Source organism: Pseudomicrostroma glucosiphilum (genome assembly GCF_003144135.1).
Source record: "Pseudomicrostroma glucosiphilum strain MCA 4718 unplaced genomic scaffold BCV69scaffold_2, whole genome shotgun sequence".
Classification (NCBI taxonomy): Eukaryota; Fungi; Basidiomycota; class Exobasidiomycetes; order Microstromatales; family Microstromataceae; genus Microstroma; species Microstroma glucosiphilum.
Genome location: NW_020289914.1, coordinates 921,808 through 948,424, shown reverse-complemented (window position 1 = coordinate 948,424; position 26,617 = coordinate 921,808). Strand labels below are relative to the sequence as shown.

The 26,617-nt window shown below is 55.4% G+C and overlaps 16 protein-coding genes across 16 annotated transcripts; 9 read left to right on the top strand and 7 right to left on the bottom strand.

Annotated features, from left to right (window-relative positions):
• The first annotated feature begins 160 nt into the window (after positions 1-160).
• On the top strand, positions 161-1,139 carry BCV69DRAFT_280604 (hypothetical protein). Its single transcript, XM_025491671.1, has 3 exons — positions 161-512; positions 627-939; positions 1,025-1,139. The coding sequence occupies exons 1-3, from the start codon at positions 489-491 to the stop codon at positions 1,051-1,053; spliced, it is 366 nt and encodes a 121-aa protein (XP_025350146.1). The 5' UTR covers positions 161-488; the 3' UTR covers positions 1,054-1,139.
• Positions 1,054-2,132, bottom strand: BCV69DRAFT_280603 (hypothetical protein). The gene has a single exon (XM_025491670.1). The coding sequence runs from the start codon at positions 2,072-2,074 to the stop codon at positions 1,379-1,381; it is 696 nt and encodes a 231-aa protein (XP_025350145.1). The 5' UTR covers positions 2,075-2,132; the 3' UTR covers positions 1,054-1,378.
• Positions 2,133-2,272: 140 nt separating this feature from the next.
• On the top strand, positions 2,273-4,059 carry BCV69DRAFT_280601 (hypothetical protein). The gene is made up of 3 exons (XM_025491669.1): positions 2,273-3,049; positions 3,130-3,749; positions 3,837-4,059. The coding sequence occupies exons 1-3, from the start codon at positions 2,342-2,344 to the stop codon at positions 3,847-3,849; spliced, it is 1,341 nt and encodes a 446-aa protein (XP_025350144.1). The 5' UTR covers positions 2,273-2,341; the 3' UTR covers positions 3,850-4,059.
• Positions 3,844-4,809, bottom strand: BCV69DRAFT_280600 (hypothetical protein). The gene is made up of 3 exons (XM_025491668.1): positions 4,650-4,809; positions 4,342-4,454; positions 3,844-4,181 (listed from the first exon to the last, which is right to left on the bottom strand). Exons 1-3 carry the CDS (start codon positions 4,680-4,682, stop codon positions 4,070-4,072), a joined length of 258 nt encoding a protein of 85 aa, XP_025350143.1. The 5' UTR covers positions 4,683-4,809; the 3' UTR covers positions 3,844-4,069.
• Positions 4,810-5,306: 497 nt separating this feature from the next.
• Positions 5,307-6,822, bottom strand: BCV69DRAFT_280598 (transcription initiation factor TFIID-1). Its single transcript, XM_025491667.1, has 5 exons — positions 6,277-6,822; positions 6,050-6,137; positions 5,719-5,915; positions 5,430-5,637; positions 5,307-5,356 (listed from the first exon to the last, which is right to left on the bottom strand). Exons 1-5 carry the CDS (start codon positions 6,489-6,491, stop codon positions 5,330-5,332), a joined length of 735 nt encoding a protein of 244 aa, XP_025350142.1. The 5' UTR covers positions 6,492-6,822; the 3' UTR covers positions 5,307-5,329.
• A 168-nt stretch (positions 6,823-6,990) lies between these two features.
• Positions 6,991-8,180, top strand: BCV69DRAFT_280594 (cytidine deaminase-like protein). Its single transcript, XM_025491666.1, has 5 exons — positions 6,991-7,263; positions 7,337-7,587; positions 7,656-7,759; positions 7,847-7,897; positions 7,987-8,180. The coding sequence occupies exons 1-5, from the start codon at positions 7,036-7,038 to the stop codon at positions 8,064-8,066; spliced, it is 714 nt and encodes a 237-aa protein (XP_025350141.1). The 5' UTR covers positions 6,991-7,035; the 3' UTR covers positions 8,067-8,180.
• Positions 8,125-9,302, bottom strand: BCV69DRAFT_310479 (hypothetical protein; the record flags this gene model as incomplete). The annotated part of the gene is made up of 3 exons (XM_025494795.1): positions 8,125-8,497; positions 8,564-8,765; positions 8,857-9,302. The coding sequence occupies 3 exons, from the start codon at positions 9,300-9,302 to the stop codon at positions 8,294-8,296; spliced, it is 852 nt and encodes a 283-aa protein (XP_025350140.1). The 3' UTR covers positions 8,125-8,293.
• A 235-nt stretch (positions 9,303-9,537) lies between these two features.
• BCV69DRAFT_266518 (hypothetical protein) lies at positions 9,538-11,045 on the top strand (the record flags this gene model as incomplete). The annotated part of the gene is made up of 3 exons (XM_025490811.1): positions 9,538-9,738; positions 9,941-10,084; positions 10,184-11,045. The coding sequence occupies 3 exons, from the start codon at positions 9,538-9,540 to the stop codon at positions 10,844-10,846; spliced, it is 1,008 nt and encodes a 335-aa protein (XP_025350139.1). The 3' UTR covers positions 10,847-11,045.
• Positions 11,046-11,137: 92 nt separating this feature from the next.
• BCV69DRAFT_103874 (hypothetical protein) lies at positions 11,138-12,420 on the top strand. Its single transcript, XM_025489028.1, has 4 exons — positions 11,138-11,291; positions 11,397-11,558; positions 11,716-11,962; positions 12,072-12,420. Exons 1-4 carry the CDS (start codon positions 11,206-11,208, stop codon positions 12,288-12,290), a joined length of 714 nt encoding a protein of 237 aa, XP_025350138.1. The 5' UTR covers positions 11,138-11,205; the 3' UTR covers positions 12,291-12,420.
• BCV69DRAFT_280590 (hypothetical protein) lies at positions 12,400-12,793 on the bottom strand. Its single transcript, XM_025491665.1, has one exon. The coding sequence runs from the start codon at positions 12,766-12,768 to the stop codon at positions 12,550-12,552; it is 219 nt and encodes a 72-aa protein (XP_025350137.1). The 5' UTR covers positions 12,769-12,793; the 3' UTR covers positions 12,400-12,549.
• A 785-nt stretch (positions 12,794-13,578) lies between these two features.
• Positions 13,579-14,797, bottom strand: BCV69DRAFT_280588 (hypothetical protein). The gene has a single exon (XM_025491664.1). The coding sequence runs from the start codon at positions 14,719-14,721 to the stop codon at positions 13,729-13,731; it is 993 nt and encodes a 330-aa protein (XP_025350136.1). The 5' UTR covers positions 14,722-14,797; the 3' UTR covers positions 13,579-13,728.
• A 198-nt stretch (positions 14,798-14,995) lies between these two features.
• Positions 14,996-15,778, top strand: BCV69DRAFT_296940 (CS-domain-containing protein; the record flags this gene model as incomplete). Its single annotated transcript, XM_025494063.1, has 3 exons — positions 14,996-15,281; positions 15,360-15,586; positions 15,674-15,778. The coding sequence occupies 3 exons, from the start codon at positions 14,996-14,998 to the stop codon at positions 15,776-15,778; spliced, it is 618 nt and encodes a 205-aa protein (XP_025350135.1).
• A 145-nt stretch (positions 15,779-15,923) lies between these two features.
• Positions 15,924-19,564, bottom strand: BCV69DRAFT_280586 (kinesin motor protein). Its single transcript, XM_025491663.1, has 4 exons — positions 19,321-19,564; positions 18,802-19,235; positions 18,349-18,722; positions 15,924-18,277 (listed from the first exon to the last, which is right to left on the bottom strand). Exons 1-4 carry the CDS (start codon positions 19,347-19,349, stop codon positions 16,262-16,264), a joined length of 2,853 nt encoding a protein of 950 aa, XP_025350134.1. The 5' UTR covers positions 19,350-19,564; the 3' UTR covers positions 15,924-16,261.
• BCV69DRAFT_292353 (hypothetical protein) lies at positions 19,488-21,921 on the top strand (the record flags this gene model as incomplete). Its single annotated transcript, XM_025493789.1, has 3 exons — positions 19,488-19,519; positions 19,587-20,922; positions 20,998-21,921. 3 exons carry the CDS (start codon positions 19,488-19,490, stop codon positions 21,796-21,798), a joined length of 2,169 nt encoding a protein of 722 aa, XP_025350133.1. The 3' UTR covers positions 21,799-21,921.
• Positions 21,922-21,998: 77 nt separating this feature from the next.
• BCV69DRAFT_103576 (putative NADP-dependent alcohol dehydrogenase) lies at positions 21,999-23,543 on the top strand. Its single transcript, XM_025489026.1, has 2 exons — positions 21,999-22,754; positions 22,834-23,543. The coding sequence occupies exons 1-2, from the start codon at positions 22,199-22,201 to the stop codon at positions 23,334-23,336; spliced, it is 1,059 nt and encodes a 352-aa protein (XP_025350132.1). The 5' UTR covers positions 21,999-22,198; the 3' UTR covers positions 23,337-23,543.
• Positions 23,544-23,816: 273 nt separating this feature from the next.
• BCV69DRAFT_280581 (hypothetical protein) lies at positions 23,817-26,455 on the top strand. Its single transcript, XM_025491662.1, has 3 exons — positions 23,817-23,901; positions 23,998-24,433; positions 24,519-26,455. Exons 2-3 carry the CDS (start codon positions 24,167-24,169, stop codon positions 26,082-26,084), a joined length of 1,833 nt encoding a protein of 610 aa, XP_025350131.1. The 5' UTR covers positions 23,817-23,901; positions 23,998-24,166; the 3' UTR covers positions 26,085-26,455.
• Positions 26,456-26,617: the final 162 nt, after the last annotated feature.

Below are 26,617 nucleotides of genomic sequence, written 5' to 3'. Positions count from 1 at the left end.
CATCCCAGGTCGAAGAACTTCTGCTGTACCTCGAGGATCCGCGTCGGGGTCGGGGTCGGGCGACTTTTTCTGCATGACGTCCGGGTCGGTCGAAGGAGAAATGTGGAGAGGCGGAAAGGGATCTTGGCCGGATGCTGGAAGCTTAGGTAACTGCCTTCCCGCACGCCTAAAGCCAGGGTTCAAGAGAGGGCAGAGTGCGAGTGGCTTCAAAGAGGTCAGCCAGGAGGGAGAGAAAGAAGGCAAGAGACGTACCTCTGCACTGTCTGTCTGTCCGTCGTGTCCAGATGCGATCCTTTCTCCAGGTCTGGCGACGTCACATTTGCACGCGATCATCTACGCGAGGAATCGCTGCAGCCAGTGCTTCTTTACATAAACTCCACGGAGCGTACCCTTCCTTGGTGTCCTACCATCCACCAACTTTGAACTCAAGTTCACTTCACAGCTCTATTCACACCACTCCTCGCGTCCTGGCTAGCAAGAAAACCAAAATGGGAAAGTCAGACTCTGATGTTGTGAGTATCGAGGCAGCCAGAGTTTGCTTGGCATACCACCTTCTTCTCAATTGTTTGCTCATTATCCCGATTGCTCATTATCCCGATTGCTCCTTCCTCTCTTCTGTCTGACAGGTCTCCGAGTTCAACGAGCTTGTGAACATGTCCTCCTCGGAGCTCGAGGCCTGGCTCAAGGAAGAGTCCTCCGAGTCTGCCGGTTGGGGCGGCGAGTCAGGCGAGACTGTCGGGCACGAGTCTGGTCGTAAGATCGTTGATATTCTCAAGCGCAACCCACAAAAGAAGGAGGACAAGTACACCGACGAGGACTTGGCTCATATGCGCAAGGTGGTGAGCTACTGCAAGAGACATTTGGCACAGGAGGAGAGTATGAAGGAGAGGAAGAGCAAGGAGGAATTGGAGCAGACGAAGAGTGTCAGGAGTCTCAAGAGTGAGTAGCAGTGTGGGATGCTGAGGATCGCAAGATGGCCCATGAATAGCCTACTGACTTGTCGTCACCGCTCTTGCCCTTTCAGACTGGGGTCACGACCCACTCAAGTACTAAGTGTACAGATTGGAAGGGTAGCAATGGTATATGTACAACATTGGGAAAGACCTTTGACATAGCGCCGCGAGGGCTCTGACAGCAACAGCTTTGTCCTCGCGGTCTTGGGATGCGTGATCATGACTTCTACTGATGCCGGCCTGGGGATGGGCTCGACACGCTGCTTTGCATCTGATGGGCCTTGCGAAGTCCTCGCTAAGGTGCTCGCGAGCCCGGGCTGCTTGCGATTCGCAACGCCCTGACAGGCCGCGCTCAGAACGGTGACAGCCGTGAGGGGACAGTGACAGTTTCCGCTGCTGGAAAAGGTGCAGGAGGTGGTGCTGTTTCACCTCTTCTTGCCTCGCACTACGGTTGTGAAGCCGTCTTCATCTACGATGGGTTCCGCCTTCTTCGTCGGCTCTCTTGCGCTGCCCTGTCCCTCGTCTACGTCCATCTCGTCGTCACTTCCCTCACTGCTGCTTCCGCTTTCTGATAGGGCATCGTCGTCCCCATTCCCTGTTCCTCGTTGAACCTTCGGAGCGCCCGAGCCCTTGAGCTTTTGAGCAGCCTCGGTCAATTGTTCCACCGCGAGATTGCCCGCCCTGACCACCTCCTCTGCTGCTACTTGATCTGCCGAAGCTGGTCGAGCGAAGATGAGCTGATGAAGGGCGACAATTCGACCGGCAATGTAATCGCAAGATTGGTCCTCGATTCTCGCCTCGAACTCGTCTGCCAGATAGCCCTCGAGTGTCTCAGCGATCTCATCCTCCTCAGGTGTGGGAGGAGCGCCGGGTGTGTTCTTCTCGTCAAAGGCGGCTGTTGGCTCGAATCTTCCCAGGGAGGTAGCGCCGCTCTCTCCACCGTATGTGTCACAAATGTGGGAGATCAAGAAGTCGCACTTGTCGGCAGAGTCTGGACCGCCCCATTGCTCTGAGATTGCAAGACGCATCGATGGCCACAGCTGGAAGGTGAGGATGACGGCGCGAGCAAACAGGATCTGCTGAGCCGATGGTGGCAGTGCGGAGGTAGATGCAGCGGACATGATGAAGGTGTCAAGACGAGGAGAGTGTATGTGAAGTCAAGAGAGCGTGAGGATGATGCAGCAGTGGTGAGAAGAAGTGCTCTCTTCCCCTCTCCTGGTCAAAATTTCAACTTGTGCCTGTGCGGAAGCACACGCTCGCGCGAGGCGCACCATCCACCCACCGGCTCACCAACCGGCTCAGAGGACCCATCCGCGTTTCCCCCACCCTTGCCCGACCAAGCGTACCACCAAGACCAGCATTCCCGTCGTCTACACCAGCTGCCGTCGATGACAGACGATCGGACATCCAGCCAAGCAGGCCCATCGTCCAGGCCGGACGGCCCCGATGCCTACCGGCCCAATTCTGCCTTCTCCTTCCCGGCAGCCTTCCAGCCCTCGATCATTCGCTCCTTCCAGAAGGACTCCTACTACCTGTCCCTCTTGCAAGCCCAGCTCTCAGACGTCACACGAGAGGTCTTTGGCTCCCGTTTCCTACAGCTCAACAGCGGCAAAATTACACTGCTGGCAAGCATAGCCTACTATGTCTTCACTACCGCCGAGGGTGCTCAGACGCTGGGAGAGGAGTACGTCGGAGCGAGGATGGTGGGAGCGAGGGGAAAGTACGTCAGCAAGAGGAAGAGGATAGCCTTTATCCTCACACAGATCTTGGCACCGTTCCTGCTGAGCCGGATCTATGCTGTGTTGCGGAGACGGATCAATGCGACCCATGCTTCACGCTCTCAGACGTTGCAAAGGGCTAGGATGAGGTGGAGGGCAATTCATGGCAGCCGTTACGAGAAGGAAGTGGAGGACAAGGAACCACAGCCTTCTAGACTAGACAAGCTGGTAGCATTCACGGCACGAATGCTACCCAGCATCGAAGATCTGAGCAAGGCAGACGGCTGGCTGGCATATGCGAGTGCGTTCCATCTGATGCTGTTCTACCTCGGTGGAAAGTACTACAAGGTAGCTCAAAGGCTCGTGGGAGTCAAATACGTGAGTAGCGGTACAATTTACGGCCTACAGAGTCATGTCTGCCGCTCATACTGACCAAGGCCCTTTCTCTTTCCGGAAAGATATCCATCCATCCTTCCCCGCCCGGCCAGGAGCCGCCCTCGTACGAAGTGCTAGGTGTCCTTCTGGGCATCCAGCTCGGCGTCAAGCTAGCCCTCTCCCTCAATCGCCATCTGCACAAGCGCGCCATACAGAAGAAGGCTGCGCGTGGAGACGATGGAGATTCTGCTGACCAAGCGGACGATGAGGCCTTCGTCGAGGTGGATGGCCGCAAATGGACTCACAGCAGTGGTTCCGCAAAGCCCGTTGGCGTACATGATCAGTCAGGTCTAGGCGAGAGCGAGTCTCCAAAGGACTACACAAGTCTCGCACCTCCCGGTGCCCAAGTGCCACTTGCATACCTTTCGAGCACTGGCAACATCCTTCCCTCATCAACCTCTTCCCGTCCAACGAACGACGAGATCTCAGCCGCCCAGCTGCGAACGGCGCCCATCGAGTCCATGTCGCAGTCGATGCTGCGATGCACGCTGTGCATGGATGAGAGGACGCCAGAAAAGGGGACGAGCGCAGTGACGGAATGTGGACACATGTTTGATTGGAGCTGTATCATGAGCTGGTTGAGGGAGAAGAGGGAGTGCCCCCTCTGTAGGCAGGAGGTTAGCGCGAATCGTGTGATACCCATGTGAGTACTCCCCTCGGGTGGGCCCAGCATTAACAAAGACAGCAGCACTGACTTACTCCAATCGCCGCATCAACGTGATCACTTCAGATACAATCTTTGAGGGACAATCTTGTTCTTCTTGTTCCTTCAGCTCACATCGCTCGCTCATACTGTCCTTGTGTGTCTGTACGCCTGCGCATTATCATACTATGTACGACTCATCTCGCTCAGAGGCAACCCTGTACCATGTGAAGCCCCTGTATTACGTCCTGCTCGTCCCGCCTGACGTCGTGTAGCCGGTCCCTCCTTCACCCACCTCAGTCCACCGACGTTCCCTCCGTTCAGACGTAGACTCCCACTGCGTTGAAGAGTGCCACGATGCCGAAGCCAGCGCACACGGATGAGAAGACGGCTACGAGGATTTCCGAGACGAGAGCGTTGCGTTTCGGTAGTCTGAGGAGACAGAGGCCACGAAGCAAGGGCAAGAGAGGAAGTCAGTCGAGGGCACTTGATTTTATAAGGTCTTACCCCTTGATCTGAGCACCACCCTATTGGTATCCATCCCAGCATCGTCTCCACGTCTGGCTTCACCTACTGTTTGTCCAACACTCACGTAGTGAAGAAGAAGGTGCCGAAGAAGCTTGCCAATAGCAAAGTCACTGCGACATAGGGCAGAGAGCTCACAGGGATCATTGGGCTGAAAGGAAGGGCAGAGGCGTGTGCTTCCTATTGGGTTCCGAGCCACGAGGTAGGTGAGTTGGTAAGAGGGTCGTAGAAGAGTGAAGATAGAGAGAAGGATGGCGGATGACGTCGGGGTCGAGTAGAGGGCAGCAGGTCATGGGATTGTGGAAAGATCGGTCAGAAGGGTCTTAGCATTGTGAAGAGGTGTCATACATCCTAATCCGCTGAGATGGTACTCACCGCTGCTGCGCTGTATCCTTGAGGGAGAGACATGTTTGCTGCTGTTGCTGTTGCTGAGAATTTTGGCCACTGGCGGTTGGCTGCGTTTCTCTCTATCCCAAAGCTATCACAGTGTAGGAGGAATGGACGATGTAGTCTTAGAGCGAGATTGGTGTGCAGCAGGAGGAGAGGTTAGGTGGGATGGACTGCAGCGACTGCACCTAGGCCGCTCAATCACTTCTTCCTGCCGACGCACGCGCCTTGTGTGCCACACACGCAGACAGACAGCCGACCAGGACACCCAGCACACCTCCTTCAGGTGCTATCCTCCCACACCGCAGAGCAGACACTGGTCAAAGAGAAATTGGTCATGGATGCAAAAAGTGACATTTCATCCGACCTTCGTCTAAGCGGTCGAAGTAGACTCCGTGGGATCGATAAGGCCCGCACAGAGGAGAGCCGACGAGATATACGTGGTGAGGAGAATGAAAATAGCTAAAGTACAATTTAACAGGAGAAAGCAGCTCAACATTGAGCAGAAAGAAGGAAAAGAATCTCGTTTCTCGTTTATTTTTGGTTTGCTGCGATCGCTATGTGTGTGTGTTTCAGTTCGGCGTGCGGTCTTCTGATGACCGAGGAGGGGAGAAGGATCGTAAGGCTGTATAAACCTCCAGCAACCCCTTAGTCTCATCCCACGGTCTCTAAGGCTTCCTGAATTCGGACAGCACCTGTAATTGGGATGTGAGACGAAGCGCAGGTGAGTGTCCTGTTCGTGAAAGCTGAAGGTCTTTCTGAACTCACAGGATAGATCAGGTTGAAGGCTTGGTAGATCTCTTCTCTGACCTTAGCTCCCGTCAGCACAATCTTGCCAGAGACAAAGATCAGCAATACGACCTTCGGCTTCACCATACGGTAGATGAGACCGGGGAAGAGCTCAGGTTCGTACGAAGAGTAAACTCCGTGGCCGTAGGCGAGACCCTCGAGTCGGATGGGGAAGCGCACATCACAGCTGTGACGAGTGAGGGCCATGAAAGTCGAGGTCAGCAATGGACATCACGGCTACCGCGAGAGTTGGGGTGCGGATACTCACGATCCGACAATGTTCTGGATCTTGAACTCTGTAAATTTGGCTTCGAAGCCGAGCTTTTGGATGATACGAGCGTACTTGCGACTTGCCAGTCGGCTGTCATCTTCAGACTTAGCACCCGTCACGACCATCTTGCCCGAAGCGAAAATCAGTGCCGTCGTCTTTGGCTCTCGAATACGCATGATCACAGCTGCAAAACGCTGAAAGAGTGGGGAGAGCAGTTTGCAGAGGCAGTCACGTATGAAGGCGGGTAGTAGACTCAACATGTCAGCAATGCGGTTGATCAATGCGCAACGAAACACCTCAACCTCGGCCACAGACGGCTGATATGCACCTTTGGGTTGTATTCTGCATTGCGGGCGTGCAGTGCGATGGTCTTCAGGTCGAGCCGGACTTCCAGATTCACCGTCGCCACGATGTTTCTGTCAATGAATTAGGTGTACTCAGCGTCAGCAAGGTCTGCGCAACGGTCGAGTGGGTCAAACGACTCCACGAGAACGTCCCTCATGGACGTCCTTCATTACTCAGTCACAAATCCGTATTGGCCGTACGCATACTCACTGCAAGACTGGCAAGGGCAAGCCTTGCTGAATAGCAGCGTCGGCGGAGCCCAGGGCGCTATTCTTGTAGTCCTGCAGAGCCGTAGCGTTGGCATCCTTTTGTGCATCTGACTGCCCACCACCCTCATTCCCACCCCCGCCACCGTTCACGACTGCTTTGCCATTTGATGATTGCTGCTGCTGCTGGTTCGAGGTAGGTAGAGCGATACCAGCCATGTTTGTCTTTGCAAGAGAGAGACAGCGACGCAGTGACGCCGAGTGTCGTCAATGCAGGATGACCACACCAGAGCTATGGACTAGAGGACAGTCCAAGGCACGCGCGCGCAAGAGATCGTTGGAGCTGAGCTCGAGCTTGGGCAGGCAGAGTCGTATCGATTGGCAATTGATGTTTCTTCTCTTTGTATTACAAGGTGAAATGAAGAGATGAAAGAGACCGATGAATGACTTCAGGTTGTCGCAATGAAGCGTACGTGAAGTCGTGAGGCAGACGGAGACGGATTCCTCGGCCGACCAGTCGTTCGGTCGTGTAGGATGTGAAAGACGGCGGGCGGGTCGTGTGGGTGTGAGTGGTGCGGGGCGCAAGGCGAAAAGGGCGATGGATGCCAGCTGTTATATAGTTTTCGGCTTGCTTCCGTTCCGGTACCCACTTTCCGCCTCCGCCACGGATAATTATGGTCCGCTATTGCTCGGCATGTTCGCGAATCATCCTTCCTCTGCCTCACTTTCGCAGGAACTGTTCGTTCGTTCGCACGACTTCGCCATGAGCCACGAAGACTTTGCGGCAGCACTTCCGCCGCCCGTCAGGGGATCGCCAGCAGTCTACGTCGCCAAGGAGGATCAATCGGAGGAGGACAAGCAATGGATGAGGGAAGCTCTTCTCATGGCGGAAGAGGCCTTCGAAGCACTGGAAGTGCCGGTGGGAAGCGTCTTCGTCAGACACGGCAAGATCATCGCAAAGGGCCGGAATAGGACCAATGAGCTGATGAACGTGAGTGAACTCTGTGACTATACTAGGTGCGACAGCTGCAGCAGGACTCACCCGCTCCCCATTGTCGCCATAGGCTACAAGACATGCGGAACTGGAAGCAATCGACGAGATCCTCGCAAAGTACCCTCCTAAGTCTGAGCACTTCGCTCTCGATCCTCACAACTGCTCGGACAATCCTTTCAAGGACACGACCCTGTATGTGACTGTAGAACCTTGCATCATGTGTGGATCTGCCCTTCGGCAGGTGGGAATTGGTAGAGTGGTCTTCGGTGCAGGTAATGAGAGATTCGGGGGCAATGGAAGCGTGCTAGGGTGCCATGACGAGTGAGTACGAAGTGGAACGGGTCTCACGGGGAGGTCACTGACCGAATAGTCCATTTCATATCGCGCAGTCCCGCTCTCATCAGTTCACCGCCGTACGAAGCAGTCGGAGGCTACTACCGAGAGGAGGCAATCATGCTTCTGCGACGGTTCTACCTGACTGAGAACTCCAATGGTGAGCTTGCTCTTGTTAGCCCAGCACATTCTATGGTGACGGTTCTGCTGACCCATCATTCACCCTCTGCCGTACTCGCTCTCACAGCTCCCAATCCCCGCAACAAGGCCAAACGGGTTCTGAAGACTGAAGTGCAACGTGAGTCTGATCGAGCGTCTAGAGTCTGTTCCTCACAGTCGACTTTGCCGAGATGGCTGACTCTGGATCGTTCGCATCTCGCACTTTAGCTCCTGGCGTGTCGATGCATGGCCTGAGCCTTGCTCACCGCGCTCACACGCCTGAGCACGCCAGCGCAAAGTCGAAGTAGCATCAATGCTGAGCCTCCCGTATACCTAGACTCACTGTATCAATAGTCACCACCGGCTAGTGTTTTTTCTCTGTCACATCACCTGTATAATACACAGACGATTGTCCCTCGCCCCACGCCCGAAGTAAAATGTGGAAGTATGCTTGCAGTGCTGACTCTATTCACAACCAGTGTTTGGGAGCGTGCCGTCTACTGTCCTCTACTGCCTCTACCAATTCCCAGACTCTTCAGTTCCTCTTCCTTGCCTTGCTTCCGCCGCCAGCTTGAGCACCAGTTGCGCCTGGACCACCGCTCTTGCCAGCAGGTACCGCAACAGGCGCTCCACTGTCCAGGGCAGCCTTCCAATCGCCGGATTGGAGCGCTGCCATGCGGTCCGCCATAGCTTTTTGACTCTCCTTCATCTCAGCTGCATCCTCAGGGTCGAGTGTAGCCTGATCACGGGCGAAGAAGAAGGTCAGTTTCTATCGTATACATCAAAGTGAGAAAGGATCACTCACCATCATCTTCGGCAGCAGAGAGACCAAGACAAATGCTCCCAGAGCCATGAGGATCATGGGCGATTTGATGGTCATCCAGAGGTAGTTGAGCGCATTGAAGTCTTGTACCGACTGGAAGTAGCTGTGGGTACCCAGAGGGTAGTCCAACAAGGGCAATTGAGCAACATCGGACAGGTAGAGAGCCGACGAGATAGGATATGTTCTGCAATATTTAAAGCGAGCGGGCTCTAGTGTGAGCAAGGAAGGGTGCGCGCATATGTCATGCTTTAGCTTCTTCTTTGGGGTCTACTTACGGATCATATTTCCTAGCAAACAACAGAGGTGGCTGGCCAGGCTTCTTTGAAGGTCTGACATCTAGTCTGTACTGGTCCATGCGTAGGCCTCTCAGCTTGTACTTGAGAAGGTAGACATCCGACTTGGGAGGACCACTTGCAACTGGCTCCCCAGCTCCCTCTTCTTTTTCCGCTGGCACCACTGCGGGCTCAACGTATGGCGCCGGGTCAGGTAGATCGAGCTGCCATGAGCCGTCCCTCTTGATTCTGGCCTCGTAGCGAGGGGCGCTGGTGTCATTGAGAGAGTAGGCAACGACTTTGGCATCGGGGCCTACGAGAGAGAACTCGCGCACGATGTGATTTGTCTGGACAGTGCCTCGCAACGTGGCGGCGTCTGCAGTCGTAGCCAAAGCTGCGAAAGCGAGGGCCACTACGACGAGCAGAGGCTGCGATGAAGTGAAGATCATTGCCGGCCGTGTTGGAGGATTGACGCAGTGGAGAGGAAGATGTGGTGCGTGTCTGCGTCGCCCTGTTGGCCAAAGCGACGCAACGTCGGCCGGTCAGGATGTCGGAACGGAAGCCAGAGTGACGTGGGGAAAAATTGTCTGCCGGTCATTGACGCATTGACGGTATCTGGATTCAATCTCTGACTCTTTCGTCGTTCACGTCTCGTCTTCCCTCCTCCTCTCCTTCACCCTAACCATGTTGTCTCGCCCTTGTCTCGGCAGGCTAGCCACGAGAGTCGCCCCGACCGTGGCCTTTGCTGCCATCACACTGGCTTCCTTCACATCCGCAAAGCATCGTCACCACAAAGGCTCGGACTGGACCGACGAGGATGCCGAGAGACAGAGGATACGGGACCAATGGTCAAGCATCGTAGGCTGGATCTCGATTGCTAGCTGGGTGATTGTTTACACTCCGAAAGTATCATAGTTGAGTTGGCTGTTTGATTGAACCCCATTTCTCCTTTCTCTACGAATGCCCCATGTCGTTTGTTGTCGTGAGTATCTCGTGGGGCGACCTGCTCCTTCCGCTCTCACAGCCAAGCTCACATCACCATGCACCCTATCTCCTTCAGGTCAATCGAAAACTTACCCATCACCAGATTCTTCCTTCCTTCAGTCAATTGAAAGAGTCGTATGATCGCAAGAGTGGAGAGGGCCTGTCCCTAGCTTTCGTCATCATCTGGCTTGCTGGAGACCTGCTGAATCTAATTGGAGCTTGGAGGCAAGAACTGCTCTGGACCATGGTGTGTATTGGATGCGACTCTGAAGAGGCTCGCGTCAGTAGACCTCGCAGCCTGTTGCGAGATTGGATGCTCACATATTGCTACCTCTTCCAATTGCAGATCATCCTCGCATTGTATTACTCCATCTGCGATGTAGCTCTCATCTTCCAGTACTACTATTACCGCAAGTACCATGACTACTTTCATCCTGCCAACCCTGCCCCTGAAGCAGAAGCATCAGAAAGCACGCCTCTCATCCGCAACAACAGCACAGAAGGCGCAAAGGCCACTGCAGAGCAGCAGTCTCAATTGCTGAGGGCAGAGGTCCTGCGGTACGTGGGCGCTGCTGGTCTCATTGTCTTGACAGGTGTAGCGGCCTGGGCCATCGAGAGCCGACACACCATTGATAATGGTGCAGGCAAGAAGCCTGAGGGTCCTGGGTGGAGGTGGGATGCGCAGATCTACGGATGGCTCTCGGCTGCCTTCTACCTCGCTTCGCGGGTGCCCCAGATCTTCAAGAACCGCAGAACTAAATGCCAGGGACTCTCTCTCGCACTCTTCGTCTTTGCTGTTGCAGGAAATCTTACGTACGTGGCTTCGATCTTGCTCAAGTCTACAGACCCAGAATACCTGCTCGAGTCTGCATCTTGGCTGGTGGGGTCTCTGGGAACCATCTTCCTCGACTTCATCGTCCTGGGTCAATTCATCGCCTACCGAGAGGAGAGGGCAGCCTTGGAGGCTGCGACTACGAACGGTGGCAGCAGCCACATCGAGGCGTCGTGAGCATGTATGGCTAGATGGGCTCGTCAAGCATCATACATTTGAGAAAGGCGGACATAGACGGACTCGCTTTCCGACCGTCACCGCTCTTACATGGGCATAGGCTCATTTGGCACACTAATGCGCTTGAACTGCACATATTTGTATCTTATCACATGACAAGATGTCTATACTTTGCCAATACATTCAGTGGATATACGTGACTTGCTTTAGTGTTACAGACGTACAGAACTCGCGCTTACGTCAGTCCGTCCGAAGATCTGGGGATAAGAGAACTTGGCGTGTGCGTTCAAGTCCATTTCCACCACTTCTTCCCGACACGCTTCGCTGTACATTTGTAATACTTTGACTGCGCTCTAACGATGGCTTCTGGATCTCTAGCATTCTGCAGGACACCTCTGCGGAGGGCTCTCACCTCCTCGCCTGCCCCAAGGCTGACCCCGCCAGCGTACGCATCAAGAGGGCGGTCCTCGCAGCTCGCCTCTTCCAGCTGCTCATATTCCTCCTTTGCATCTCCCTCCTACCCATCGTCTCGTCCGATTCCTTCACGAAGAAATGAACCCCGGAACCATCAGCAAGCTAGGACCTTCTTCTCGCTGAAAGATATTGCTAAGCTAGCGGGAGAGGTGCAAGGGCAGGGAGCCAATGCTGGATCGCGGCCAGGCAGTGGGCAGGCAGCTGGGGTGACCGAGTACAAGGATAGCAAGGTTTTGAGGTGAGTGACGAGGAGAACGGAACGAAGTAGTCATGAAATACGGTGGCAAGGAAGAGGTAGCGCAAGGTGGAGAGCTCGCAGCCGGGGGAGCAAGGACGTTCAGACTCACGACCTTCCAGACGCTCATCGCTGACATCTCATCTCGCTCGACTTCCAGATATTCGTCCTCAGAGCTCTACAAGATCGTCTCGGATGTCAATTCCTACTCTTCCTTTCTCCCATTCTGCGCCGGCTCCACCATCAAGGGACCTGCTCCGCCGCTTGAGGGAGATGCGCTAGCCACTTCGGACAAGGTGACCAGTCGGCCTGATCACAGGGTCTTGGCTGACTTAACAGTTGGGTTCAAGTCTTTCAAAGAGACATATACGAGTGTGGTGGAGATGAAGGAGAATGAATGGGTTGCTGTGAGTAGTAGAAGACCACCCTGCTTCGGTGGCGTCGGAAGGGACCAAGCGTGAGAGGATTTGTGGTTTCTGACTTGCTCATTCCTTCCTGGTACGGTACTTCATGCAGGCAACGGCTCTTCCGCATCCTCTCTTTCAACATCTTTCCACACGTTGGACATTCCATCCCCTTCCAGACGGCTCCTCGACCCGGATAGACTTTTCACTCGACTACGCTTTCAGCTCGCCCATCTACAGCGCCCTGGCAGGGGGCATCTTCAAAGAGCTTTCGACAAAGATGATGAACGCCTTCGAGGAGAGGGCAGTCGAAGTGTATGGTCAGAAGTGATGCGTTTGCAGGGGTCCTCATATACACATGGGTTGAAATGGAACGTTGGCGATTGACCTCTTCCGGTAGCATTGCAATAGATCACACTCGCACATTGCCCTGAACAGATGTGGCACTTGGTATCTTCACTTGTCCTTTGGTAGTGCATCAAGAGGACGATTGAATCCTCCCTTCCTGTGAAGCAGAATAGTGACATGTAAAGGTTCCAGTCAGCTCGGCATCTTCGATAATTACGATGCTCATCCCTCCGAGTGCTGACTTACCTGTTCATGTACTGTCTCCAGGTCCGCTCCTTCTTTACATTTGCAGACCCAGTAGCATTGCCTTCGACCTTGTGATTCTGTGAGTCCAGCCAGAGCAACAGGTGCGAGTTAGCATCGCATGTGAAAGACCGCACTGACGAGACAGCTCGACTGAGAACTCTGGTGCTAATACTCACCTTGGTTGTCCCAAAGCCTCCAAAGCCCATCGCCGCCATCATGTCTTCCTCCGTCTGATCCGCCTCTCCATCTTCTTCACCGGCTTCCTCCTCCGCTTCTGGTTCCTGTGAGATGGTCTTTACCGCCGCCTTGTCCCCATTGCGGCCTTGATGCATCCCTCGCCCGTCAGCCTCCCTCTCCCTACCTCCATCTCGCTTTCCACTCGGACGAGCATCCCGCTCGTCGCGATAGCCATCTCGCTCCCGTGGACGATCCCTGTCCCACTCCCGGTCTCGCTCCCGGTCTCGCTCCCGGTCTCTACTAGAGCTGACAGCAGCTTCTCGAGGCGGAGGGACGTATCCTCTACCAGGTGGGGCCTCCCTTTCGTATCCGGTAGCGTACCCATCTCGGCCATCCCGCGGAGCGTAGCCTGCCCCAGACCTGTAGTCTCGAGGCGGCGGGACAGTCCTGTCCGGCTGACCATACCCTTGCGGTCGAGAAGGGATTGGCTCCCTCTCCCTCTGCCAATCTCGATCTCTATAGCCACCTCTGGCGTCTGGCGAGCGACTGCGCCGAGGAGCAGCTGAGGATGAGGAAGAAGCATACCTGCTATTGCCGCCGCGATCGTCATAGTGTCGGGAGGGCGGAGGGACTTGCTCCCGATCATAGGGACGCTGAGGCGGTGGAGGACGACGAGACATTACCGTGAAGAGAGTCTATGTGAGGATTGGTGGGATGGCAGGATCGAGATGGGTTGGAAGGATGAATGCTCGGAGGAAGGAGCGTCAGTCCGTCTTTTGTGTCACTTTTGGCTCCCCCGCCTTCCGACTCCACAAACGCGAGAAGCAAGACCTCACTCGGCAGTACTGAGCGCAGCGCAGCATAGTGACTCATGATCTTGACATCGGGAGTGTCAGCCTCACAGACAGGAGAAGAAGGCAAGACCAAGCTCTCCATTGGGCTCAAAGCCGACCGCGTGCGCGTGATGCATGTCCCATCGCGAAGAAGGCAGGAGAAGGCTACTCATATACAATTGTGTTCCTCAGTGTGCCCAGCCCGCCCGAAATCTCAACCTCAAACACATTGCCATCTTTCAGATACGTCATCGGCTTGTCAAAGGTGCCCACACCGGCCGGTGTGCCAGTGAGGATGATACTGCCCCGCTCAAGGGTGGTGCCCTGACTCAGGAAGGACACAATCTGTGCGACCGAAAAGACCAGATTTGAAGTGGGTGCCGATTGCCTGACCTTTCCATTCAGCTTGCCAGTCACCTGAACAATCGGAGAGCCTTTGTCCTTGGGGAAGCGTGCAGGTGATACAAGGCATGGGCCGATAGGACATGCCCAGTCGAAGCCTTTCGAGCGACACCACTGGCTCTGGGCAAATTGAGCCTTTCTGGACGAGATGTCATTCGAGGAGCAGTAAGCCAGAACATAATCTAAGGCTCGGTCTTCCGGCACGTCTTTGCAGTCTTGTCCAATGACGACGCAGAGCTCTGACTCGTAATCGGAGCTCTCGTCCTGCACGCACTTTGGTATGTAGACCTTTCCGGGACCTGTCAGAGCCGTACGGGGCTTGTGGAAGAGGGTGATGACCTCGGGCAAAGGGATCTTGGCTTCCTCTGCATGGTCCTTGTAATTCAACCCGATACACCGGATCGTATTGACCTCGTCCTTCTTCAGAGGGCAGAGCAGCTCCTTTACGGTCAGAGTGCTGGAAGAGCTCTCCTTCTTGGCATCCCAGGGATGCGCTCCTGAAAGCTTGTGCACCTGGATCGAAGAGGGGTCTGCAATGCCTACGTCTAGATCGGAGTCAACTGGCTCGCCCATGTGCTCTTGACCATCCTCCTGAGCGATGAAGCGGATAAGCCGAGACCAGCTCGGGGCTGCACTGTAGGTGCTCATGTTGGAATTGTGGCGAGCCGTGGAGGAGGTGCGGATGCCTAGTGATCTGGGGGGAGCGTATCTGAAGGCGCTTCTAGTCAGGAGACGAGGGATGATTCTTGCCGACATGGACGAGATTGCCAGGCTGCGAAGATCACTGATCAGGAACTCCACTCAGCCTGGGGACGAGGCAGGAGGCGAAGGTCAGCCTTTGCCGAGACTTCCGTGAGCGGAGCCGTGAGCGGAGCTGGGTCCTTCCCCGCACTTGCCGATCAATCAGAAGGAAGCCACATTGACTTTTTTAGACTACAGGGAGGAAGACGTGTGTTTGCGCAGGACGACGAGGCAAGGTAATACTTCCACCTGTGCGTCCCCTTTCTCCATCCCATACGCTTCATCCAAGATGGATCTGGCTGCCTACGATGCACTGTCCCCAGCCGAACAGGCAGCACACGATGCCTCGCAGCGGGACAAGGAAGCTCAGGAGCAAGCCGCTCTGCCTTACAGATGGACGCAGGCTCTGGACCATGTCGCATTGAACTTTCCCGTCGAGCAGGGCACAAAAGCCAAAACACTCGACGTCAAGATCAAGAAGAAGGGCTTGAGCATTGCTCGGAAGGGTGGTGAGGTGTTGCTAGAGGGGGAGTTTCCGAAGGAGGTCAAGCTGGAGGACAGCGTTTGGTCCCTGGGTGAGTAGATGAGCAGAGGGGACCTCTAGAGATGCAGAGCTGACCCAACCCGCAATGTATGCCGTCGACCTTTGACAGAGGACTCTTGTCTCATCTCCATCCATCTTGAAAAGTCCAACGCGTCAGAATGGTGGCCGCATGTCTTCACAAAGGACCCCAAGATCGACACGACAAAGCTCACTCCAGAGAACTCCAAGCTGAGCGATTTGGATGGCGACACAAGGGCAATGGTGGAGAAGATGATGTTTGACAATAGACAGAAGCAGATGGGCTTACCAACGAGTGATGAACAGAAGCAGCAGGAGGTGAGTGAAGCGCGTATGAGAACTTTGGATGAGAGTGGACGTCCACGGGTAGCTGAGACTCCCTCCATTTGCTCTACACTTCCACAGATACTGAAGAAGTTCCAGGCTCAGCATCCCGAGATGGACTTCAGTCAGGCTAAGATCGGAGGCGGAGGAGCAGCAGGCGCCTTCGGAGGCTTCCCTTCCCAGTGATCAGCACGTAGCTTGAACAGACCAGCTGTTCCCTACATGTTACTCCTCATAGATCACAACCAGCCTCCAATGCACATTGCTTCACCAGATGCGTCTTGGCAAGGCAGACTGGCATCCGAACGGGTCACGGCGCAGCTCACGCGGCGAAGGAATGAGTAATCTAGTAGAGTACATAGCGCGGTGAAGACACTTGAGAGTTGTAAAAGGGTCTCGAAAGACGTTTTGAAAGAAAGGAATGCAAGGGGTATGAGACAATGTGTTGGGAAGGAAGGGGAGAAGGTGGGACAAGACTCTAGGAACCAGTGACACGCCGTCTCTGCACCTCATGCCGCCATCTCAGGTAGCATTTCTATATCATGGTAGCCTCATGAGCTCGAGAAGAACCAGCTAGATCGAGACTTGGGCGATTTCGAGCTGAAGAAGAGGATACCATCGCCGATCAGCTTCTGGGCTATGCATGCATCCTGCTCTTCTCCACGCTACTCACTCAAATGCGCTGGCCTGTTGCTGAACGTTGGATACGCCCAGGTGCCTGGGTGCTCCAGCAGCAACGGCAGCAGACCCAGGCTGAGGGCCGGCTTGAGGACCACCACCTCTCAGCGGCTTCGCAATTCTGCCAAAGTTGACACCCACACCTCCACCCTGTACACCACCCATCGTCCTGTTCAGGCTCTTGGCGCTCTCAAATCTCTCCCTGATCAATGTCATCTGCGTCTCGTACTTCTCGTTCTGGAGCTGAAGTCTGTCTTGCGATTCAGCGAGAAGACCCTCGAGATTCTGGATTCTTTCGTTGCGAGCAATGAGCTTGCGCTCGGCAATAGCAACTTCCTTCTTCAGAGAGGAATTCTGCTCAACGAGCTGCTTCTGGACATTGGTGAGCTGCTCGAGGTTGCGTTCGATCATAGCCATCTTCTTCTGCTGGGACTTGGTGTTGGAGCTTCGCACAACATTGTTGTACTGCTCGCGAGACTCGTCCAGAGAAATTTCCAGCTCGACAACCTTCTCGCATCGATTCTGCAGATCCCGCATCATGCTGCGCTTCATTGTATCGAACTCGGCTAGTTGCTGCGCCATGGTCTTGCGGACCCTCTCCATCTCCTTGACCTTCTCCATCAACTCTTCTCCGCCCTCTCTGCCTGCCGTAGTGATGGCAAATGCGCGCTTCAACTCGTCAGACGAAGCTTGCAGAGCCTCGTTGTCTTGTCTCAGCTGACCGATATCCCGAAGCTTGCCTTCGATCTGACTCTTCAGATCTGCGATCTGACCTTCGAGTTCGAGGCGCTCCGCATGGAACTGGACCTCTCGGCCGACGCGAACGTCTTCGATGTCCAGGCCCTGGTCTGTCTGAGCCTGCTGGACGAGTTTGTCGTGCTGTTCCCGCATATCGAGGTAGCGGTTCTCAGCGTCTTGTTCCCTCAGCAAGAGATGATCTCTGTCCTTTCGGCTCTCTTCAAGCTGATGAAGCAAGCGGCGCTGTTGCTCTGCGATCTCTTGCATTTGCTGCTTCAATTGTCCCGACACCTCAGGCGGCATGGACGACTGATCCAGCTTCGTTAGACTCTCCCGGATTGCCACCTCTTGATCGCTGAAGCCTTCAGTCTGAAGATCCTGCATCATTCTCTGCACTTTGATCTTCTTGAGGCGATCTTTCTCCTCTGCTTCGGGATCCTTAGCCTCCACAGCAGCTGCAGCAGCTCGCTCGCTGACAGCCTTCTTGAGCTCTTCTGTCTCCCTGCTGAGCTCAGCGTTCAACTCTTTGGCACCATCGAGGTTGATGTGAGCCTCCTTGAGCTCATATCTGATGCGCTCGACTTCGAGTCGAAGGTTGTTGAGTTCCACATTGAGTCTCTTATTGTCTTCTCGCAGCGTAGCTTCTTGCTCCTTGTCTTGCATCGTGTCGGAATGCACAGCTTGCAGCCTCTTGAGCTCCTCTTCCTTCTGCGCAAGCTGATCGGAAAGCTCATTCTCTCGCCTCAAGAACTCATCCTTCTCTTCTTGGCTCATGGCCGAGACAGCGGTTGGAGTCTCTGGACGCGAAGACAAGTCTCTCGTAATGTCAGAACCTGCCAGTGCGGCCATAGATGGCCGCAGGTCGGCGACGGAGCCAGGTCGAGACGAGGCAGATGGCGTTGGCGTCACGTTGCCAGTGGATGGTCCCATCTTTCCAAGCTGAGCTCGGTCGGACTCCGCTACTTTGCCTCCAGCTCGCCAGACTTTGAGCTCTCCTTCCAGCTGTGCGATGTACTGCTGCGATTTGGCAGCCTCGGCCTGGGCCTTGCGTAGCAGCACCTTCAGCTCGGCAGGCGACAGCTCTGCATTGACCCTAGCCTTGTTGGTGATCCTCTTTGCTCGACTACCAAATCGAAGTGTCGAGATGGTTTCGTCTAGATTGTATGAACAAGGAGAAGCGTTGATGATCAGGGTCGTCCTTGAGTTACCTCCGAGTGACTCCTGGAGGATACGAGTAAGTTTCGAATCTCGGTACGGGATATGGGAAGACTGCAGTGCAGAGAGCTTGTTAGCATCGCTCAGGGAATCGCGGACACCATTTCGTTCCATGCCCTGCTTACCTTTCCGTCTGTCAAGGCATTGATGACCATACCCAGTGCACTCAGACTTTTGTTGATCTTCTTGGCTTCTTCGAGAGTCTGTCCGCTAGCTCCGGTCTTGCCAACCTTCTCAGACCCAGCCAAATCGACCAGGTACAGATTTCCCGTCTTTTGTGTGCCTGTGTCTGTGTTCTTCTGCTGAATTGCGACGAGGAAGATCGAGTGGGATCGAGAAGACTCTGCGTTCATGTTTGTCGACGAGACAGCACGAGCGCTACCTCCTTGTCGCATGAGCGTATACACATCGTCTTGATCTCCAACATAGTAGTCGCTCAAACCCTTCACGTACACCCCTTTGTTCTTCTCTTCGTGGATTTGAAGATTATCATTTTGCGCTGAATGAATGGAGCAAAGCCGCGGACTGTCAATATATGAATCGCTCGACGGCTATGCTGATAGTATCAGTCGACTCACGTGCCAGAAGATCTCGGATCTTTTCCATGTAGATCTCCATGTATGAGACCTTCACCAAGTACTCCAGATTGGAGGCTGAGGCCATGATGCTGTCGAAGATCTGCTCTGTGATTCGAGGAATAATACCTCTGAGACTTTCGTCATCTATGCTGGCTCCCATCATTGTGAAGGTCTTTCCCGATCCGGTCTGTCCGTAGGCGAAGATGGTACCGTTGTATCCATTGAGCACATCGTCTACAGTCTCTTTGATACCGTACTCGAAGACGTCTTGCTGCCGTGTGTTCATGGGAAACACTCTATCAAAGGTGAACCCATCGGCTTCTGGCCCTGTAGATGGTCCTCCCTTGAGCTTAACAGTGGTATCGCCGCCTCCCTCGAAATCTATGGTGATATCGGACCCCTCGCGCAGCTCCAGGGCGTTAGGAGGACGAAACCTGCCGAAACGGTACGTATGTGAGCATCAGCAATCATCGAATAGGGCCACTCGGTTCCTCGCTGAGCTTCAAGGTTCTTACTCACCTCGCGACGACCTTGACATTGCTAGACATTGTGGAAGAGTACTAAGTACTGGGAGGGCACAGCAGCCTCGCTGCTACGTAATTGATATGGCCCAGCTGGGATCCTGGCTGGTATGACAGCTGCAGAGCCTCCGTCTGGGACCGTGTAGCACTTCTATTGGGCCAGCGATGACTGAGTCTACAGCTCTTTGCCTAGTGCGGTACGTATTGTGTGATCAAGTGGTGAGTATATGCTGTGTGCTTCTGATACTCCCTTGCATGGACAAGGTGTTGCTCTCAGGGGGCGCTCTGTCCGCCTGCGCGCGCATTTTCGGATCGGAACTACGACGCGAGACCTTGTCCGCCCTCGCTTCTCCTAGCGGAGCATTCCTACCCTCATCCCGGCGCTCTTCTTCTTCTTCTTATCATCCAGCCTCAGCGACAAGCCAAGATGGATCGTCCCAGACGGTCTCAGCGTGTACAAGTGGCCGATACGCCAGCAGACTCTCCGAGAGACTCGCAGCAGCCCCAGGAAGATGGCGTGGCAGCTCAGAATGACGTGGTTGCGTCCACCTCGGTGATACGATCCGGACCGCGTCTGAAGCCGTATCCGCTGCCGGAGAGCTATGCTCGTCCTGCTCCCACTCCTGCGTGGCCTCTCTCAAGCAGCGTTGCTCCTCACAAGCCCCAGACGGCGATTGCGCCCGGTCAAGCGCTCCATACGACGTTTCCCAGTCGGATGCGAATGGGAATCTCCTCCTTGATGCAACCGCTTCCTCCTCCAGGCGACAACTCCGATCCTATGTTCGGCAGAAGCGTGGCAGCGCCCGTCGATTACGGATTCGGCTCAAGGCGTAGCGGACGCGCTACTGCGAATCAGAGGCGATACATTGAAGAGGCATCCGATGCAGATGACGACTCGGAAGATGAGGATAATGGCAGTGGAACACCTTTGAGGGCCCGAGCTAGCAGTCCCAGGAGGCAAGCCGCTGGTGGCAGCTCAAGAGCTACGCCAGCTCAGGGGCCTTCAGAGCCTCCAGAGATTCCGGGGCAGCGTCTTGGCCTACCGCCTCCCGCCAACAAGCTCAGCGTGAAGCGGGCAGCAAAGACCCCTCACATCTACTTCACCGAACTGGACAACGCTCGAGCCGCCGACCATCTCGAACGGCTGATACCCATCCGCATAGAGCTGGAGACCGAGACACACAGGATCAAGGATACGTTCTTGTGGAACACTAGTGAGCGACTTGTCTCTGTGCATCAGTTCGTCAAGGTCTTTCTGCAAGATCTGGATCTGCCGTTCGAGCCTTACGGTCCAATCTTGGAGGGACAGATGAAGAACCAAATGGAGGACTGGTCACAATTGGCTGAGGTACACCTCATGCCCGCCCCTGGTGGAGTTTGGTCGTGTCGTGACCCTGATCCGGCGAAAGGCGAGAGGGGAAGGGGCGACATCAAGGACAAGAGGGAGAGGCGCAAAGATGCCCGGATGTGGAATTGGGGCATCGAGAGGGAATTCAGACGTCACATGCAATCGAACGGCAAGAAGCGTAAGCTGGACGATATGACGCAGATTGAGGGGCAGAACGGCAGCTGGGAAGACGATCTGCGAGTCATCATAGACGTAAGTGGCACGGGAAGCAGCATTTCTCTCGAATGACGGATCGGAGGCTGACCTTTGTCGTTTGCTCCCTGACAGTATGATGTTCAGATTCTGCGTCACTCTCTCCGAGACCGACTGGAGTGGGATTTGTCGTCTCCTCTTACACCCGAAGCTTTTGCAGCCCAGACATGCAAGGATATCGGTCTCTCGGGTGAAGCTCTACCAATCATCGCGACGGCTCTTCGCGAGAGCATACTCAATCACAGGCGTGCGGTACTCGATGAGGGCCTCTTCGGTCTGGGAGAGGCCTGGGGTGCGGCCGATGAGGCTGAGATGGTGGCCAGGCAAGAGATAGAAGCTATGAAGGCGCAGAAGAGGCTGATCGCGGATGATGCAGCGCTTACGAAGTCCGAGCACCTCGCCACGCCGCTTGATCATAGCGCAAAGGATAGTAGAGCAGCGCCAAAGTCTCCCATGCCGCCGCCTCCCCTGCCTGTGTCACGTCTGAGCGCTCCGCTTCCTCAAGCAGACGGTAGGAGCGGTGCGACCTCTCCGATCATGGATTCTTTGGCTGAAGACGCCAGCGATGCAACGCCGCCTCCCTCGATGGAAGCAACGGTCGATCCGCGCTACAAGCTGGCACAGGCTGTGGCTGAAAAGCAACGCTTCACCGAACGAGGACCTCGCCCGCTTACGAGCGTCTGGCGCGATTGGTTCGAGTCGAAGCAGTTTGGTCCTTTGCTAGAGTATATCAGCAACGAGGATATGGAAAAGAGAGAGATGGAAGCTCTTCGGGCGACTAGGCGGCAACGAAGAGAAGCAGCGAGATTCACAGGCGGCGGGGGCGGAGGCAGAGCGGAGAGCAAGAGCTCTAGGCTGCATTTCAGAAATAGATGAGTCAACGCATGGCAGAGCCCTGCATGTCGACCAACTCTTGATCCAAGCTACCATCGGCTTGTCGTCGAGATCCCTTGTCTGGGCCAGCGTCGCGCCCGTGAATGAAAATCATACCTCATTGTCACCTACGCGCCTGAGAAATTGTGCCACGCGTTGGCGTTTGACAGGCGCCTCTCGCTTGTCTCCGAATCTCCGGACCCCTTATGTCCGGTTAATTTTCAGTGAGCGGGAATGACGATATCGTGCGCTAGACCGGCACTTCCGCACGACCTGCGAAGGGACCTGCAGAGAAGATCAAAGTAGAGATAAAAGAAGCATTTGTTCCCGGTGCTTCTTTGATCCAGAGACTTCTGATAATTCTTCACCCTATCCTCTAATACCACTCGCCACTATTATCAACATGTCTCCTGCTACCACCAACGGCAATGTTCAGACCGTCAAGCTGGGCACACACTTCTGTGGCTCAGAGTCCGGCAAGGCTGTCGCCGTGTCGGACCGAAGCCGAACAGTAGGCCCCAACGATGTTGTTATCGACATTGTGGCAAGTGGTCTTTGCGGCACTGATCTGCATTACCGCAAGGCCAAGGGCATGGCTCTGGGACACGAGGGAGTTGGTGTCGTCTCCCAAGTCGGCAGCGGTGTGACTTTTGTCGAGGTCGGCGCTCGCGTTGGATGGGGTTACAACCACCTCTCTGACCTCAAGTGCAACTATTGCCTGACTGGCCGCGACACCCTCTGCCAGCAGAGGCAGATGTACGGTGCTGCCGACCAAGACCAGGGATCATTGGGTGACAGGTTCGTCATCAACGAGGCCTTTGTCCACGTCATCCCTGACAACCTGCCATTGCGATATGCCGGTCCTCTGCAGTGTGGTGGTGCCACTGTCTATGGTTCCATCGTTCAGGCTGATATCAAGCCATGGCAGCGTGTAGGAGTTGTCGGCATCGGTGGACTTGGTGAGTTGATGCGAGCGCATGCTTCAGTAATTTCACGTGGCTGACTTTCGAAACTTGCTTTTCCCGCCTACGTTGTCAGGTCACTTGGCCATCCAGTACCTCAAGGCATGGGGCTGTGAGATCGTTGCCTTCTCCACTACCGAGAACAAGGAGCAGGAGGCCCGAAAGCTGGGTGCTCACGAATTCGTTGCTACCAAGAGCAACCCTGAATTCAAGGGCGTGAAGCCAGTGGACCACCTCCTTATCTCCACCGACCGACAGCCGGACTGGAAGCAGTTCTTCAACATTGTCGCACACGACGGTACCATTGTGCCCCTGAGTGTGTCGAACGAGGAGATGAAGGGCGTGCCTTACATGGCCATCATCGCCAAGCAGCTCAAGATCGTCGGCAGTCTTGTCGCCAACCGTGGTATCCACAGGGATATGCTCACCTTCTCTGCCCGTCACGGCATCAAGCCCATCACTGAAGAGCTGCCCATGACCGAGGAGGGAGTCAACGAGGCTCTGGACCGCCTTACCAAGGGAGACGTACGATACCGCTTCGTGCTCACCAGTGACAGGAAGGACCCTCTGTTCAAGTGACTGCTCAGCAGCAGCAGATTATAAGGGCAGTAGACCATAGACATAGAGACCCTCGGCTTGACGAGTAATCAGATGCTCCATCGTATAGACTGTATTTAGTGACTAGTAACTCCAAATAGACTATAGAAGCAGCCACCGCTGCACAACAATTCTTCTCACAGAAGAACTTCGACCCTCGCCTTTACAATGTCTGAAGAATGTGCGTCTTGTCGCGAGGATTGCTGAGTCTTGCCTTGAGCGGTCCCTTTCACCATCGCCTGAGTGCGATCTCATGTCCCGCTGATCTATCGTGAAGGTGGAATTGATCAGCCAGCAGATCTCCAGGGGACGGCTCTCCAGGCGGCCTCCCCCGCTTGGCCCGTGGGCGAGGGCGTGAAGCGAGTACGGCTGCACCGCGTGGGCACAAGGAGGGTTATGCGAAGGCGTGGTGCAGATGCCGAGGCGGGGATTGGGGCACGGCCACAGCCACACTCACCCCGTACAGGGTCCTGCCGAGATGAAATTTATCTGGCCCTTCCGCGTGAGAAGGAGCGAAGTGCTGGGCCACCAGACGACCACAAGCGAGCTGGGAAGGGCAAGACCAGAACCCTGGCCGCATCAGCCTGGATCAGGGACAACGAGGGGACGGGCACGTAAAGCGAAGTATTCGCCGGCGACTCACAGGGAAGGAGGACATGTGTGACCTTGCCTACTTTCGCCCTGTAGTATCCAACTCTCATTTCCATTACACCCACTTATCGTAGTATCTGGCAAATCAGGGCATCCTGTACCTGCTTCTGGCCCCTACCTTTGCACCTCTACTCTCTGACTTTTCATCCTCCTCCCCGGCCATGGGCGACCGTGACTCTCCCCGGTCCCCACTCTCTCCCTACCGCGCCTACACTTCGTACCTCACCCCTTCCCCGAAGGCACATGCTTTATTCACGGCCCCACTCACTCGTCTAGCAAGGCGGACGACTGATCTCGTGGACAGCATCACTGGAGGAGCAGCCGCGATAGAGGAGGAAGAGAGAGCAAAGGAGAGAATTGAGCGGGAGAGGCTGAACACCTGCAAAGGGTGCAAAGTCGTCTTCGCCGGCGAGAGGGAGCTGACCAAGGTGAGCGCGCTCAAGCATCGAGGCAAGGCTCTGACCGCTCAGTCTGAGAGCTCAGTCTGACGTCTTTCGCCTTTGCCTTCACTAGCATCACCACCTCTTCCCCTCCCATCTCGAAGATGTGGAAGCTCGGAGGCAAGGACGTCGCCCAAGACACCTCAGACACACCTCAGGGCCCGCGTCCCCAAGCCTCCACGGAACCTCCTCCTCTGGACGCGCGAGGCGATCAAGGTCTAGATCGCGAGCTCGTCGAGCAACTACTTCGAGCCGATATGCCGACGCTCAAGAAGACTTTGAGAACATTGGATTGGACGGCGTCAAGCGAGCGCCGGTCCAGTCTCGATCGGGACCTCCCCGTGCAGACGCGCCTCCACCACTGATTGACTACGCCTCCCGCAATGAGGCTCAAGGGCGGCAGAGTGCCGCTCGAGCTGCAGAGGCGGAGGAGCTACGCAGGCTCGCTCGTACAGCTCACCAAGATAGGAGGGAACAGGATGAGCAGGATGGTGTGAACAGGCGAGGCATTGCCAGAACAGCTATCGCCCAAGGCATGAGGAGGGGCTTGAGCGAGGGCATGCTCGCAGCTCTAGCAACGATGCCCACCAGACCAGATGCAAGGCCGTCGGCCCCTCAGCTGTCCTTCCGGGAGAGGACTGCTCACTTACCCTTCACATTCAATCGAGTGACCGGAGAAGTAGACTCGGACAGCGAACGAGAGTGGGATCAAGAGTCGTCTGCGATCCACGGCGAGACGCGACCGCTGCAACATGCGCCAACGTTGGCCAGCTTCGGTACAGGCTCGAGCGAGCACAACGCAGCAGTCCGTCAACGGTCTCTTCGGGCTGCTTCCTCAGCTATCTCGCGGATCGAGCCTGCTGAGTCCGGATGGATCAGCCCCACGCATACCTTGGTGGATGATCCTCTCCCTGTATACACGAACGGACTGAGGGCACTTGCTCCCGCCCCTTCGTACGAAGCTTCGCAGCAAATTCATCGCAGTCTCTCTCCCGAGCCTCTCCGGTCTCTAGTCACGCAGACGTCAGACTCTCACCTGCAAGGCCCCTCATCTCCGGTGGACGCGCCTGCGTCGCCTGCTAGTCCTCGTACTGCAAGGCGATCTCGCAGAAGGACAGGCTCCTTCTACGAATCCAGACGGTCCAGATCTCCGCCTACGACGCCGGCGAACCACTTGGGCAGGTCAGCTGCACTTCCTCCTCGTGACGCTCCTGAAGAGCCCTTCTCTCCCGGTCTTGCCAGTCCAGCAAGCAGTGGCTATCCCCAAACTCCACGCACGCCCGCGCCGGGACCTCCCTCGCACAATCGTACTTCCTCCTCCCCAATCCTGGTCAGGAAGATCTCCCGTCCACACCTTATGACGCAGAACACCGGCGCGTCAAGTGCAAGTCTCAACCCCTTCTATGGCTCTTTCTCCCGTGCCCCTCCTACAGGTGCAGCCCGTGAGCTGCAGAACCCCTGGGAGGTCGGACGAGGTGCGTCTGACGTTGAGTCTGAGTACTTCCCACCTCTGGGCGAATTGAGCATGAACGAGAGCGATCCGACGGGAGCGGAAGGTCTGACTTCGACGCCGATGAGTGGCGGTGGCCGCCGTCGCCGTGGTCTCCTCTCCAGCCTGAATGACAGGCGAGGCTTCTGAGGAGCTCCAGTCGAGCGACGCTACGATCATTACGACTGTTGCAACTTTGCAACTTCTGGCACCAGAGTGTTTCACGTTTCCCAGCACTCCTCTACTGCAAATCATGACTTTGTATCAAGGACCCATCCCCTCTCACGACTTGTATTCTCACATCGTCTCCGCTACGTTGAATCGCCCTCCGTGCCGTCCTTGTTGATAGCTAGCTAGCGCCTCTGCCCGTGTCTGTGTCCTGGTCCCGTGGCCTCTGTATCCTTACCCTCGCCTTTGCCCTCACCCTTGTAGCCCGAGAATGGGAATGCACACGCACGAACTCATGATGTTTCCTGAGTGGTCGTTCTATGCTCGCTGCAATATAAGTTGTTATCTGATCAGGAGTTTGGAACTGCACCTCTCGGCATGAGGCTGATGCTTCATACATACACCGTCAGGGACGCCTCAATAGTCAGCACTCAGGGCACGGGGACAACACCAGCACATTTCACAAAAAGGAGACCTTGTTCACTTCACTTGAGCTTTCAGTTGACTACAGGGAT

Bases quoted from the DNA above. Each gene is read 5' to 3' on its own strand.
- BCV69DRAFT_280601 (XM_025491669.1), top strand. From the start codon at position 2,342: ATGACAGACGATCGGACATCCAGCCAAGCAGGCCCATCGTCCAGGCCG. The intron at 3,050-3,129 runs GTGAGTAGCGGT...CTTTCCGGAAAG, and splicing joins GGCTCGTGGGAGTCAAATAC to ATATCCATCCATCCTTCCCC.
- BCV69DRAFT_280600 (XM_025491668.1), bottom strand. From the start codon at position 4,682: ATGTCTCTCCCTCAAGGATACAGCGCAGCAGCG. The intron at 4,455-4,649 runs GTGAGTACCATC...GGAACCCAATAG, and splicing joins AAGGATACAGCGCAGCAGCG to GAAGCACACGCCTCTGCCCT. The intron at 4,182-4,341 runs GTGAGTGTTGGA...CTGTCTCCTCAG, and splicing joins GGCACCTTCTTCTTCACTAC to ACTACCGAAACGCAACGCTC.
- BCV69DRAFT_280604 (XM_025491671.1), top strand. From the start codon at position 489: ATGGGAAAGTCAGACTCTGATGTT. The intron at 513-626 runs GTGAGTATCGAG...TCTGTCTGACAG, and splicing joins GAAAGTCAGACTCTGATGTT to GTCTCCGAGTTCAACGAGCT. The intron at 940-1,024 runs GTGAGTAGCAGT...TTGCCCTTTCAG, and splicing joins GAGTGTCAGGAGTCTCAAGA to ACTGGGGTCACGACCCACTC.
- BCV69DRAFT_103874 (XM_025489028.1), top strand. From the start codon at position 11,206: ATGGCTTCTGGATCTCTAGCATTCTGCAGGACACCTCTGCGGAGGGCT. The intron at 11,292-11,396 runs GTACGCATCAAG...TCCTTCACGAAG, and splicing joins CCAAGGCTGACCCCGCCAGC to AAATGAACCCCGGAACCATC. The intron at 11,963-12,071 runs GTGAGTAGTAGA...TACTTCATGCAG, and splicing joins AGGAGAATGAATGGGTTGCT to GCAACGGCTCTTCCGCATCC.
- BCV69DRAFT_280586 (XM_025491663.1), bottom strand. From the start codon at position 19,349: ATGTCTAGCAATGTCAAGGTCGTCGCGAG. The intron at 19,236-19,320 runs GTGAGTAAGAAC...CCGTTTCGGCAG, and splicing joins AATGTCAAGGTCGTCGCGAG to GTTTCGTCCTCCTAACGCCC. The intron at 18,278-18,348 runs GTAAGCAGGGCA...TCTGCACTGCAG, and splicing joins ATGCCTTGACAGACGGAAAG to TCTTCCCATATCCCGTACCG.
- BCV69DRAFT_280594 (XM_025491666.1), top strand. From the start codon at position 7,036: ATGAGCCACGAAGACTTTGCGGCAGCACTTCCGCCGCCCGTCAGGGGA. The intron at 7,588-7,655 runs GTGAGTACGAAG...CATATCGCGCAG, and splicing joins GTGCTAGGGTGCCATGACGA to TCCCGCTCTCATCAGTTCAC. The intron at 7,760-7,846 runs GTGAGCTTGCTC...TCGCTCTCACAG, and splicing joins CCTGACTGAGAACTCCAATG to CTCCCAATCCCCGCAACAAG.
- BCV69DRAFT_280581 (XM_025491662.1), top strand. From the start codon at position 24,167: ATGGGCGACCGTGACTCTCCCCGGTCCCCACTCTCTCCCTACCGCGCC. The intron at 24,434-24,518 runs GTGAGCGCGCTC...TGCCTTCACTAG, and splicing joins GCGAGAGGGAGCTGACCAAG to CATCACCACCTCTTCCCCTC.
- BCV69DRAFT_103576 (XM_025489026.1), top strand. From the start codon at position 22,199: ATGTCTCCTGCTACCACCAACGGCAATGTTCAGACCGTCAAGCTGGGC. The intron at 22,755-22,833 runs GTGAGTTGATGC...CTACGTTGTCAG, and splicing joins TGTCGGCATCGGTGGACTTG to GTCACTTGGCCATCCAGTAC.
- BCV69DRAFT_280603 (XM_025491670.1), bottom strand. From the start codon at position 2,074: ATGTCCGCTGCATCTACCTCCGCACTGCCACCATCGGCTCAGCAGATC.
- BCV69DRAFT_280588 (XM_025491664.1), bottom strand. From the start codon at position 14,721: ATGTCGGCAAGAATCATCCCTCGTCTCCTGACTAGAAGCGCCTTCAGA.
- BCV69DRAFT_280598 (XM_025491667.1), bottom strand. From the start codon at position 6,491: ATGGCTGGTATCGCTCTACCTACCTCGAACCAGCAGCAGCAGCAATCA. The intron at 6,138-6,276 runs GTGAGTATGCGT...ATTCATTGACAG, and splicing joins TTGCCCTTGCCAGTCTTGCA to AAACATCGTGGCGACGGTGA. The intron at 5,916-6,049 runs GTGCATATCAGC...CCACTCTTTCAG, and splicing joins ATGCAGAATACAACCCAAAG to CGTTTTGCAGCTGTGATCAT.
- BCV69DRAFT_280590 (XM_025491665.1), bottom strand. From the start codon at position 12,768: ATGGCGGCGATGGGCTTTGGAGGCTTTGGGACAACCAAGGTGAGTATT.